The sequence below is a fragment of the Centroberyx gerrardi genome, chromosome 1 (assembly GCF_048128805.1).
Source record: "Centroberyx gerrardi isolate f3 chromosome 1, fCenGer3.hap1.cur.20231027, whole genome shotgun sequence".
In the NCBI taxonomy this organism is placed as follows: domain Eukaryota; kingdom Metazoa; phylum Chordata; class Actinopteri; order Beryciformes; family Berycidae; genus Centroberyx; species Centroberyx gerrardi.
The window spans coordinates 6,919,513-6,931,615 of NC_135997.1; the positions used below are offsets into that span (position 1 = coordinate 6,919,513).

A 12,103-nucleotide genomic window follows, 5' to 3' on the forward strand; every position below is an offset into this window, starting at 1 on the left:
TAAAAGCCAAAAGGTCAACTGCAGCGTTTATCAATTGGAGTTCGCTGGCAGATTGGAATGATGGGCTTGACCCATTGTTGTTGCTCTTGCTTGACATTTTGTGATGAACAGGTGGAGGTCATTTTGCATTTTGGCTATAAAATACATCCTGCAGAGGGAGCTGATTTTTGAGATGTAAACCATCTGGCCATTTGAACTTTCAGAATGCAATAAATAACAGTGAAGTGGGAACTCTATTAAGCTCCTTTTTCTATTAATCTGCAAATTCTGTGACTGATAGCATGAAGCTAACGGCTGGTCCGGACACATCCCCACCCTGATATCACCGCTCTCAATTTAGAGATAAACCTCCACATGAAATGGAAAGGTCACTGTGAGCAAACCTCACACTCCACAGGCATTTTGTGAAATTCTAGTAAGAGCATATTGATTTATTGTAGTGTACAACTATCAACAAGAGTGTGTACTGTATAGTGTTTGTGTATTTGTGTGTGCAAGAGAGAGAGAGAGAGAGAGAGAGAGAGAGAGAGAGACACACACATGGGAGGGGATGGGATTCTTTTTCTGAAGTGTTGGTTAATTGATGATTGATTTCTTGTTACATGCTGTCATGCCAGTAAAGCACATTGAATTGAAAAAAATCAATACAAGATGTGTACTGTATAGTGTATGTACTGTATATGTGTGTGTGTGTGTGTGTGTGTGAGAGAGAGAGAGTGAGAGAGAGAGAGAGAGAGAGAGAGAGAGAGAGAGAAAAACAAAGATTCAAGACAAAAAAGGACTACATTCAGAAAGTCAGTGACAAGCTCCCATCATCCAACACTGTGCACCCCAGTGCCCCATGTGAGCATAAACAAGTCAAAGTTGCCCATCAGTCTGTAGTGGGCATGATCCAGCCTGAGGCGAGCTTCCAGCAGACCGCTGATCATAGAAAATGGATCTGCAGAGCCAACAACCTGCTTCAACCTGATTCTTCCTGGTATTCCAGATGGCTAGCTTAGCCGCTACTGACAGGAGGTTTACTCTACCAGGACCAGGTTGACTTCCTCTGGCTGTTCCTCGGGCCAAAAATAAACAAATCAAAAGAAAACCCCTCCCCAAATCCCTGAAACCACCCTGCTAGGGGCCTAAATAACCCCCACAACCGAGGACACTGAACAAACAGATGTGTCAGTGTGTCTGTTGCATGCGAGCCACATGTCTGTTCTTGTTGTTGTCAGTGTCCTTGTCCTGATAAAGGTGTTGAAGTGCCATGGCTCTTAAAACAGTCACATCCCCAGTGACGCGGTGATACACCAGGTACTCGGGTGGTCTTGAAGACTTGACATGCTTGCAAGAATGATGTGTAAAGTGGCATCAGGGCAGTCGTTCACCTGCTCAGGCTGTGGCTGAAACAGCTGAGCGAGGGCAGCCAAGTCCGAAATAATAATGTAATGATGTATTTTAAATATGAAAAATCATTCCCTGTTTGTGTTTTATGTGAAAATGGAAATAGATACAAAATTCAAGCTTTGTATCCAGTTATTCTGTAACATAACTAGTATGTAAATACTAATTTGTGTAATAGTATGTTTTATGAAGTGCAGCCATCTGCACAATGCAAGCTTTAACTGAGTTTCTGAAAATAGTTTATGGCCTTTTATATTGGTAAAACACTAGCATGTACACATTAATAGGCTAGGCTAATAGGCTAGTTAGTTTTCTACATGTCTGTGAATTCGTCATTTGAAGACAGGTGTTCACTTGATTCAGAAAAGTAAGACACTTTAAGTGAGACTGAACTATTCTGCACCATGCTAATGGATTACCTGTAATTTGTTTTGAATGGAAAGTGTTTCAGTTGGATTTAATCCTAGATCACCCTTTTCATTTTTTGGGAAAAGTTGTTTCTGTTGTTTTTATTATAGTTGTATAGACAGTCCAGATCATTAGCAAAGTGACTGTATGTTCTGTGTAGCCTACACAACTCTTAATGTTACAGAAGATAAACAAATTTAAAACCATTCATGTAAATGTCTAGATCTGTCATGAATCTAAAAATCAATATTTATTGTTTATGATAAATGTAGTGTAGGCTAGGTATGTCCTATGCAGTTTTCAAAGTTGTCATGAATATATTAATAATGAATACAGTAGGTTTAGAGGGATTTTTAATCAAATTTTCCAAAGCGATAGATCTCATCTTACATTTTATCTAGAAGATGTGATCTTAAGCTTGAAACAGCTAATGTCTGTATAACATCACACAGACACTGCTCTTATCATCACAATTTTTAACCCAGTGTGGGGCAGGAAACCAAGGTAATGGGAATATGTGACTGGATTAGATTTCCATGAATTTGTGTGTTTTCAAAATAATTGACAGTGCTGTAAATCTGTGTGCATCCCATAGCTGTCTGTCTGCCTTGGTGGGCTGCTTGTAAACCGCTGCATGTGGGGGAGCAAATGGAATTTATAGAGAACCTTGGAGAAACGTCGCTGGTGGAAAAATGCACGTGTGTGGTCTCCTTTTTTTTCCATTCCTCTTTCACTCTCATTGCACAGTCTCTATACATTTCTCTGTCCCTACCTATAACATACAGCAGCTTTCCATTCCTTAGAACAGTGATTCTCAACCTTTTTCATATCAAGGACCCCTAATTTAGAACACATTAGAGCCATGGACCCAGATTTGATAAGATTTTGTTTCTCTGAATTGAGAATATTTGTATTGTTAGATACGATTTTGTCCAGAATTCCAAGACTGTACTGTAGGTAAAGAGATAACAGTCAAACTATGATCAAAATAATCATTCTTCTACTCATTCTCTAATTGTGTATAATGCTGAAATTTAACACTTCATCAACTTGCTGGGGACCGCCTGGAACCCCCTCAAGGACCCCTGATGGTCCCCGGACCCCACGTTGAGAACCACTGCCTTAGAAGGCATGCAACTTTGAAAACTGAGAGGATTTATCTAAATTCACGATGTGCCTACACCCACACTCATACTGTAGGAAACATTCCCCGAGAGAGTCCAATTGCAATGCCAATTCCATACTACCAACAGGCTGACTCTATGAGATAATTCAAACACTGAGCGCAGTGCGGACCTTGGTAAGCATCTGTCCTCCCCTGAATCTCACACTAGTTAGCTCTTATGGCTTCATGCTTGACTCCAGCTATCCAACCACTGGCTGCAGTAACATGTCAAGTTTTGCTCAGGCAGTGGGTGTAATTCCAGCTCATGTTGTAGGAGTGATGAATGGAGAGGGGGGGGGGGGGTTGGTCCACCAGCTCTAGAAAGCAAGCCTGACATTTCTTGTGTTGTGCCTTTTATTTGACTCCTATTTGATCTGACTTTTATTTCTAAACCTTTCTGTAATGATTTTCTTATCCTTGACTGGGTTGCATAAAAGTGAAGTTGCTTTGACAAATCCCAAATGAGTGGGCGAGACCTTTTACAATAATCTAGGTGGGGAGCGAAAGGAACACACACAAGCCTTCTGCAAGTTAACACAGCCCATAAAAACACCTCAGCAGGACTTCAGTATCATAGCCATAAAAAATGTTATAGCCTATAGGATGTTGCAGCAGCTTAAAATTTTGAACTACAGTAAATGTTAATGTAAAATGTAAACTATTCCAAAAGTTTGTTTGTCACGTATCCAACATGCCGTACCCTCTATGGGTCACATTATGATATCATTGTGTAAAGAAAGTTTGTTGTTTTGATATTCCAGGCACAGCGTGAAGCAGCAGCCTGGAGCCGCCGCCTTGTAAGCTCACCATCCGCAGGGTGAAGGATATGTCACTTTATTGCTCAGATGAAGAATAAAATGGAAACTTTGCATTTAGAAATCTCGGTTTCAGAAGTTTTTTCTTCCATTTGTGAGTGCGAGCTCCCTCTGAATCTAGGCTTTATTGGATTTTTTGCTCTATGCACCCCTGCTTTTGCATGTCCAGCTAGTTCAATGGTGCAGATTCAGTTTGTGCAATTTCAAAATCACATTAACACATTAACCTTGGTACTTGGTAACTTGAAATATAGAAATAATGCAGATAATTCTAATAGATACAGTAATATCTATGTTATATCACTTGAACATGAAGAATTTGAGATAATCTATTTTGGTTTGTAACTTGAGTAACAACCTATTTGTTTTTCCCACGGCATAGCCGTGGGTAACACAAGGCAAATTCATGTCAGTCAGTCAGTCAGTCAGTCAGTCAGGTAATGCTTAGATGATGCGCTTCGTCAGATGGCCTCTAGAGGGCGTTTTGACTGTGCGATATAGTGTTTCCCATACAGAGTCACAAAATCAAAAGTTGGTCACTGTATAGAAATGGATCTAAATCGATCTCTCATGCGCCTGATGTCGCATCACATCATGTCTGTAATTTGGAGATGTACAGACAGCAGACCAGCAGCATTGAACTCAATCCACAGAGTCTCCCGGTGTGAAAACAAAAGTGAAACTTAACATTCCACAGTCAGTAACGGGGATTTGCAGACAGTAACTCGTCTTTGCTGCCATACAAACTTTAAGGGCAGGTGATGTCATCTTGTGGTATTTAAGTAATGTTAGTGGAATTAGGTAATTTAACCGTGTCGCAGTGCTTGAGTGCAGAGAATTGAACACACGCGCTGTGAGTCTGTACAGGATCTGTGCTTGTTTATAATTAGATGGCTCAACAGTTTACCAAAGTGTAGCAATTGATCTGTAAGACTGAACCTTAACCAAAATGTAACCATAATAGAGTGCCTTGGACACAAATGGACAGTGTAATGTTGTTACACAGGAGCAGTGGTGGACAGGACACACATGCTGATAAAAGTAAAGTAATTAGATGGTAAAGTGAGAGCAGGCATACTCTAGTTACGGCATAATGGGATCAGAGGATCAGAGGGGCGAGAGAGAGAGAGAGAGAGAGAGAGAGAGAGAGAGAGAGAGAGAGAGAGAGAGAGAGAGAGAGAGAGAGAGGGTTTTGGTATGACATGATTAAAAGTAGCAGAGAGAGAGAGAGAGAGAGAGAGAGAGGGTTTTGGTATGACATGATTAAAAGTAGCAGGTTCAGTCAGGTCATAATATAAGAGCCAAGCAAAGTGAAGCCGAGTAGAGCAAGGATAAGTGGGAAGAAAAAAAAACAATGATGAAAAAGAAGTGAAGAGCGGAGAAGAGAAGGGCAGAGAACAGGAGAGAAGAGAAGAGAAGAGAATAAAGGACCCACAGGCAGAAAGACGTTAATTCAAGTTCGAACATACTATGATGTCCAGTACAGACTGTCGTAGGCTATATCTGAGTGTGTTTGTGGTTCCAGAGAGTCTTACGTCCACGTCGTCGCAGAGCAGGGAGCCTGACCCGTACTGCAGGCGGCACTGATGGGCGGCGCTGTACAGCACCCCGGGGGGCATGGAGGTCAGAGACAGCTGGTCCTTCACCGGGGCGTCGTCCAGGCACCAGCCCCACCCGCGACTGATGGAGGGGGGGGAGAGAAAATGCAGGCAGGTGAGCACAGATGAAAAAAAGTCTCTCTCACTGCAAAAACTGAGAAACTTGTTAAGTTATTTTATCTTGTATACAGACTTATCAAGCTTATTTCAGGATTTTTTTTGTGTGAATTTTATCGACTGTAACTTGTTTCAGGACACTTACTCGGTAAAAGTGAAATTGTCCTGGAGAAATTTTCTTGTTTCAAGATTTTCTTCACGGTTTCATGATGATTTTCTTGTCATATTGGTATGTATCAAGTGAAATTTATTGAAACTAGCAAGATTATCTGCCAGTGCAGTGAGATAATTTGACTAAAAATATAATGAAATAAGCTTGATAGGTCTGAAGACAAGTTAAAATCACTGGACAGCTTGTCATTTTTTGCAGTGCTGTGACACACACACACACACACACACACACACACACACACAGTTGTGATGGCATTGACAATAAATGTTGTTTTGCTGTTCTCTATCTCTTTTCCACGGTCTTTCCTTGGAAAAAATCCTCTGCCACACAGGAAGTGATGTGTTTTACCTTTCCGGCAGCAGCAACAACGGTTTGTTTGGAACAAACAGAAGAAGAACTTGGTAGTTAGGGGCATAGGCAGCGATAGCCACCGTGGTTGAACAGACAAAGAAAGGAAAGCCATCTACAGAAACTTCAACAACAGAAAATCCAAGGACAATTACAACAGTCCTGGACACAACATGACTGAACATGACTGAGAGGGAACCAAATTAAAAAAAGATCAACGAAGATCACGCAGATTTCAGTTTTAAATAATCCCAGCTCAATTCTGCTCTTTTCAATAAAACACCATCACATTTGGAAACAGAATGTTCCTCACAATCCCAGATTGTGAGACAAATCTACAATCAAATTATTACCTAAAATTGTTTCATGTCAGAGAAAAGAGAGATCGAGAAAAGTTTTAATAACTGACTGACTAACTAACTCACTCCTGCACCTTAAGTCCAATTGACATGAAACTTTCTACACAAATCCAGATATCCTTACAAATTACACTGACTGGCCTAATGGGGGCGCTATATTTAAAGGTCAAATTTTAAACTCAAACGTGATATCTCAGACACCACTGCCTGATTTTGACAACACTTGGAGGATAAAGGGCTTTTTACACGGGAAGGACAATCGCCTAGTCCTCATTCATTTTCAATGAGAGGTGCGTGGGGAGATGCGGAGGAGCGGCCGGATTGGCAGGTGGAGCGGAACGCGGGCTCGTTCCCGTGAAAAAGTCATGTTCGTGCTCGTACGCGCACAAGCCCACCCAGCTAGAGTTGAATTGTGTTTAACTTCGCAGTTCGCATGCGGCTGTCACCTCCCGTGTAAAAAGCCCTTAATGTAGATGTTTGAAAGGCCATAACTGCTACAGCAGTGGTCTGATTTTGATGAAACCCCAAGGGGTGCCTGCATCATTCAGGGGTGACGACATGTTTACTTGTTTCTTAATTAAAATTTGATTACAAATTTAAATGAAGACGTCCCCCCCCCCCCTCTCAAACTATATGTGTAACCTCACATATACCAAGATAGATTCATTAATGTAGCCACTTGATCCAACATAACTTCCCTAGGAGAATTTAATCACGTTTTAATCACCAGCAATTAATCACGGATGGCTGCATGAAGGCATATTCATGAATTTCCACTCAGGGCACATCTACAATAGGAGGATGTGCAAGCTGATGAAGGAACACGTCAGGCATGACCACATTTCTGACCGAGAGAAAGGAACACTGCTCTTGTTTCATTCCTGTAACTCCTATTCATATTATAAGTGGTCTCTAATGGCTAAACGCTATATTCTGTACATGGCTTGTTTGTTTGTAAGCACAATGCTGTAAATCAATAGCTCCCACAGCAACATGACAATCAATAAGCCAAGAAACAGAAATTGCTCGTGTTGCTTGCTATTATGCGATTGCCAGCGTGAATACTGGAATCTGGAGGGAGTTCACCGTTTTCACATCTACACGTCCTCCAGGTACATGATTTATCACTTTGCTATATTAATAAGCCATACAATAGAATATAACCATATGAATGAGTGTATTTTCAAATTTAATGCAAAATAACTTAGTGATCCACCTTAATTGGTCCCCAGAAATAACACAGTGAGTCCACCTTGCTCTTCACTCTCTCAAGACAGGTACAGTATGTGATATGCTGCATGTGAGTGACACTGTGAACTTTTCAAATGCAGAACCTAAATCTGTGTCTGCATTTTTAACCAATATTAGTGATAACAGGATTTTCTTATTTTGGCAATGTCAACAAAGTATTTTATAGATATTAGTTCATTAGCTGGTTGGCAGGCTGTATTGGCAGTTTCAGGAGCCTGTATCTGCTAAACTTTTGTGCTTGCACTAATGCAGTTCTGTAAAACTGGAGGATTATGATTTGCTACCCGGGTGCACAACCGTTTCGTAAGAAACTAGGGCACATACAGTACTTTCTGTGCTTTTAAGGGAGGAAGAGATTAATCAATCATCTCCCTCCTTGTGATTTACTAAGCAAGAAAGACATTGAGGAGGATGAAGATGTATGAATGTACCTCTCTTCAGGCCACTTTGGACCATATTTAGACAAATATGGACAATAATTTAGATCTGTTTCTCTCTTTCCCCAATGCAGAAATGGACAAACCTCTTATTCTTTCACATTTATTTCAACAATAGTACATTTCCACACACAAACTATTCAGTAGAAATGTTCCCTATTTTCTTTACACTAGATCAATCAAGTAATTAAGCATGAGACATGCTCATGACTTCAGTCAATGAAACTGATAACTTTCGATTTGTTTTTATTATTTTAACAAATATCGTCAGTCATTATAGAGTTGAGTCAGAAAAAGTAACCCAATCCAATCTAACCCAGATGGCAGCAAAATAGGGCCAACCTAATTTGAATGTCAGGAATTGGTAATGGAATTGGAATTGGCATCATTTGTTCTGTGTGTTTTGATGATGGTTTGCACGCCTCTTAGTAGATCTGAACCAAAATGTCTAACTGAAAAAATAAAAAATGATTAAATGTAGTCAATCGGGACAAAAGTATTCAATTAGAGGCAATCTCACTCTCTTTCACTGGTAATTTAGAAAACAACAAAACAAAAAAAAACAGCATGGGGCACTGCTTAGTTCTTATCAAAGTCTTTCACTATAGCTTTCTATGTATCATAGGCACCTACGGTAAGTTAATAATAATAACAACTCTGAAAGCAGCACATTATTAAGTGCTACATGATAAAATCATATTGCCTAAAGAATAAGAGAACTTGTGAAAATAACTGAAGGAGAATCTGATTAAGAAGGGCTTGTTCTGCAACAGAGAGGCTCTCAGTGAAAGCCAAGGGAAGAATGAGAAGAGAAGGCTGTTCCATTATTACCCAGCTGTGTGGAGAATCAATTGACACAACTACAGATGTAGGCTTTAGATTATCACGCCTTCATAATGAATGTACAACCTATTAACCTGGAATGGCTGAAGATAATGATCTCAAACTGGTCAAAGTGATCTCAGACGATCAGACAGTGATTGTTTGTACCATACAGATTCTATAAACACACAATGAAACACGTAGAAGTGCTTGATAACTCAACATTAGTTGGATCTTAATCAAAAGTAGAAAAGGGATATTCTATTGCTATCAAATGGCTCATAATGATAAATACTGGATGTCAAAAATGAATGCCAATGTCAACTTGATGCGCTGATGTTCTTTGATCTGCAGATGAATTAAATAGTAGCCTTTGGAGCAGCCACCAGAAAATTACGCCAACATTTACATAAAAAGAGGTCTGATGAGATCGTCAAGAGCCTGCAGTGATTAAATAAATATGAGTTCTGTGATGTGAATTTCAATAATATTCATGACTTTTTCATGGCCTTATACTAAAAGTTGAAATAACTCCCTTGTCAAAGCTCAATGTAAGTACAGTAATATTAACATTTAATTGAAAGAAGAAGAATGACTAATATAGACGTAACATTCTTCAAATAAAAACAATGCCTGTGCCCAAGAAGAGTTCAATTTGTATTTGTAGTTGATTGAATTAGTGAACCATAACTACTGTCTCCCATAGCAACAAAAAAAACAATCAGATTTTATCCTATTCCTTCCTGTGATGTCACAGTGAAATAGGATAACAGAGGATTGAGAAAATGGGGGAGGGCACAGTGGCAGTGACCCGCATGATCTTCAAAGAATGACGGTACATTCACTGGTTTGGAAATAATAGATAGCACTACCATGTAATAGAGCTCAATAGGATGTAAAGCTTCATATGTTGGAAGGTTCGGTACGATCAATATGACATTACATAGTAAAGTCTTGGTTGCCTGGAGAAAGAATTGTTAATGTGAACAAATCCTGATTGGGATGCTCTTGATCATAGGAATATTATATGTGAATCCCTTGGAGTATTCCTTATCACATTGCGAGGCGGTTAAATATGCAACAATGTAGTGAAAATGGACGAGGAAAGAGGGCCAGTGAGATTGATGGAGTTTGCATAAGGCTGACATGTTCTGGGGGAACCATCAAGTAGCTTGGCCCTCTGCACTGCACAGCTGTGGGGGGAAATATAAATGGTAACACAGACAAATGAGAACAAGTTAAGCTTACTGGGGATAACGAGAGTGCAGATGTTCTCTGTCCTTAGGTTAGTACTGAAAATTAAAAGGTCCTTAAAATGCAGACTCACACCTGAATAACCTACAGTACATCACATAGTAATTTCTGAACACCTACTATGACAGGCTGCAGTCAAATAAGTCTAGTGTACTGCTGCTAACAGGAATTAATAATAACTTGCACACAATAATGATGTTACACATACTCGTTATACGTGTTCAGTGGCAATAAAAAGTATTCACCCCCTTTAATTCTATTGCAGAAATTAATGAAGAAATTGGACAAGAGAAAAAATACTGTATATGCATCCTCTTTGTTTTCACATTTACAGTAGTGGCAGAAGAATGACAATTTGTTTTTCTTTGATCCACCAGAAACCGGAATCAAGCGTCTTCCACAAGTGACATTTAAAGGGAAACAGCTCACTGTGCTCCTGCATTGTGAAGCAAACCTTATTCATAGTATTCTGTTACATCACCACACGGCCATGTTGGTAGGAAAATAGCAGGTGATTGTAATAAATCAACAGGTGATTACAATCAAATGGGAAACACAGCCAATGAGCTGTGTGTATTGTAATGCGCCATATTGGTAGGAAATGCGTGTGACATCATGGGAATACTAATACCCTGAAATCCTATGAAGACCTTCGTGGCAAGAAATGCTAAATTAGAACAATTTTGAAAAGAAAATAGATCCAAATGTTTAACTGTAACTTAAAGACGAAGTATGAATAATACATATTATCAAATGTCAAACAAAGTTTTTGCCAGTGAGACAATTTAGTCCAAGTCAGTGAATGGGGTGAATACTTTTAAAAACTAGATTTGTCGGTTATTGGAATTTTATACTTTTTAGAAATGAGTACTTTGCATAAATTTCAGACCAAAAATCACGTATGAATGGATTATCTCCTTCTGTAGCAGAAGGAAATGTGCAAAAAATAAAGGGAGGTGAATACTTTTCAGTCCCTCATCCATAGAGAGGAATGGATCTCATATGTAGTTTCTCTTTCTGAGGGAGTGGGCAGTGTTTGTGTGCCCACATGTGCTAACAGCTGTCTGACCTACATAGGCTTCCTGCTTTCTGAGTCTTTAAAGATACGGTGGCTGGTTGTTAAGCACCAATCAAAATAATAATTTATTTGAGGTGACATCACATTGACTATTCAACAACAGCAATTAAAATGTTCTCCATGAGTGCCTCTGGACAGCATGGGGCTTACTGAATGGAGGCTCAGAGGGCAAAACAGGCTTTACTGCAGCCTTTGGCGAAGCCAGCCTCCCTGGAAAACTTTACGCTGGTTAAAGCACCATTTCATAGATTCTTTCACCTCAGAACCAACTCACAATCAATACATGGATTGTGTTAAATTATGCCGAGCTGCATTTACACATCTTTGAGATATCTCTGCATTCTCAAGTAGTAGGGTGTAATTGTTTTAGCAACTTCCAGGCCCCCTCGCTGCAGCAATTAAACACATGAAAAGTTCTGGGGCTTTCTGCAACCTGCCCCCAGTGCCCTTTGAGGAATTCTCCTCTGGACATTAAAGAGTCGCTCTGTCTATGTGCAACCCATCTGTGTGATAATATCTAAACCACTCAGCTCACCCTGACCTTCTGCATTCCACATAAAAAAACACCTACGGACCCAACTTCTGAAAACAGCCGGAGCGATTGAGGCCTGCGGGACAACGAACCCCACGGGCCACAATGGAAGCCTTGTACTGCAGTCAGTGAAAGAGACACATGAGAGAGAGGAGAGGGGCAGAAAGCTGAGGTGGTGTTTAGAGGAGGCAATTAGATTTTGCCACAGGAATGAGATGGGGTGGTGGAGGGGGAGAAAAGTGAATAGCAATGTTGCATATGAAATAAGTAGCAGTAAAAGTAGCAAGTGCAGGCTCAGCAGTTTGTGGGTGTCTGCTGGAAGGAGAGACCAATAGAAAAAAGACTTGTCAAGAGAGAC

At 40.1% G+C, this 12,103-nt stretch overlaps 1 protein-coding gene across 1 annotated transcript in view; it reads right to left on the reverse strand.

Moving 5' to 3' along the window:
* The window catches only part of adamts7 (a disintegrin-like and metallopeptidase (reprolysin type) with thrombospondin type 1 motif, 7), a 103,412-nt gene that overhangs the window by 54,564 nt on the left and 36,745 nt on the right, over positions 1 to 12,103 (reverse strand). Inside the window, exon 9 of the mRNA XM_071922485.2 lies at positions 5,313 to 5,457. Coding sequence (XP_071778586.2) covers positions 5,313 to 5,457 — 145 coding nt within the window. The remainder of the gene's footprint in view (positions 1 to 5,312; positions 5,458 to 12,103) is intronic.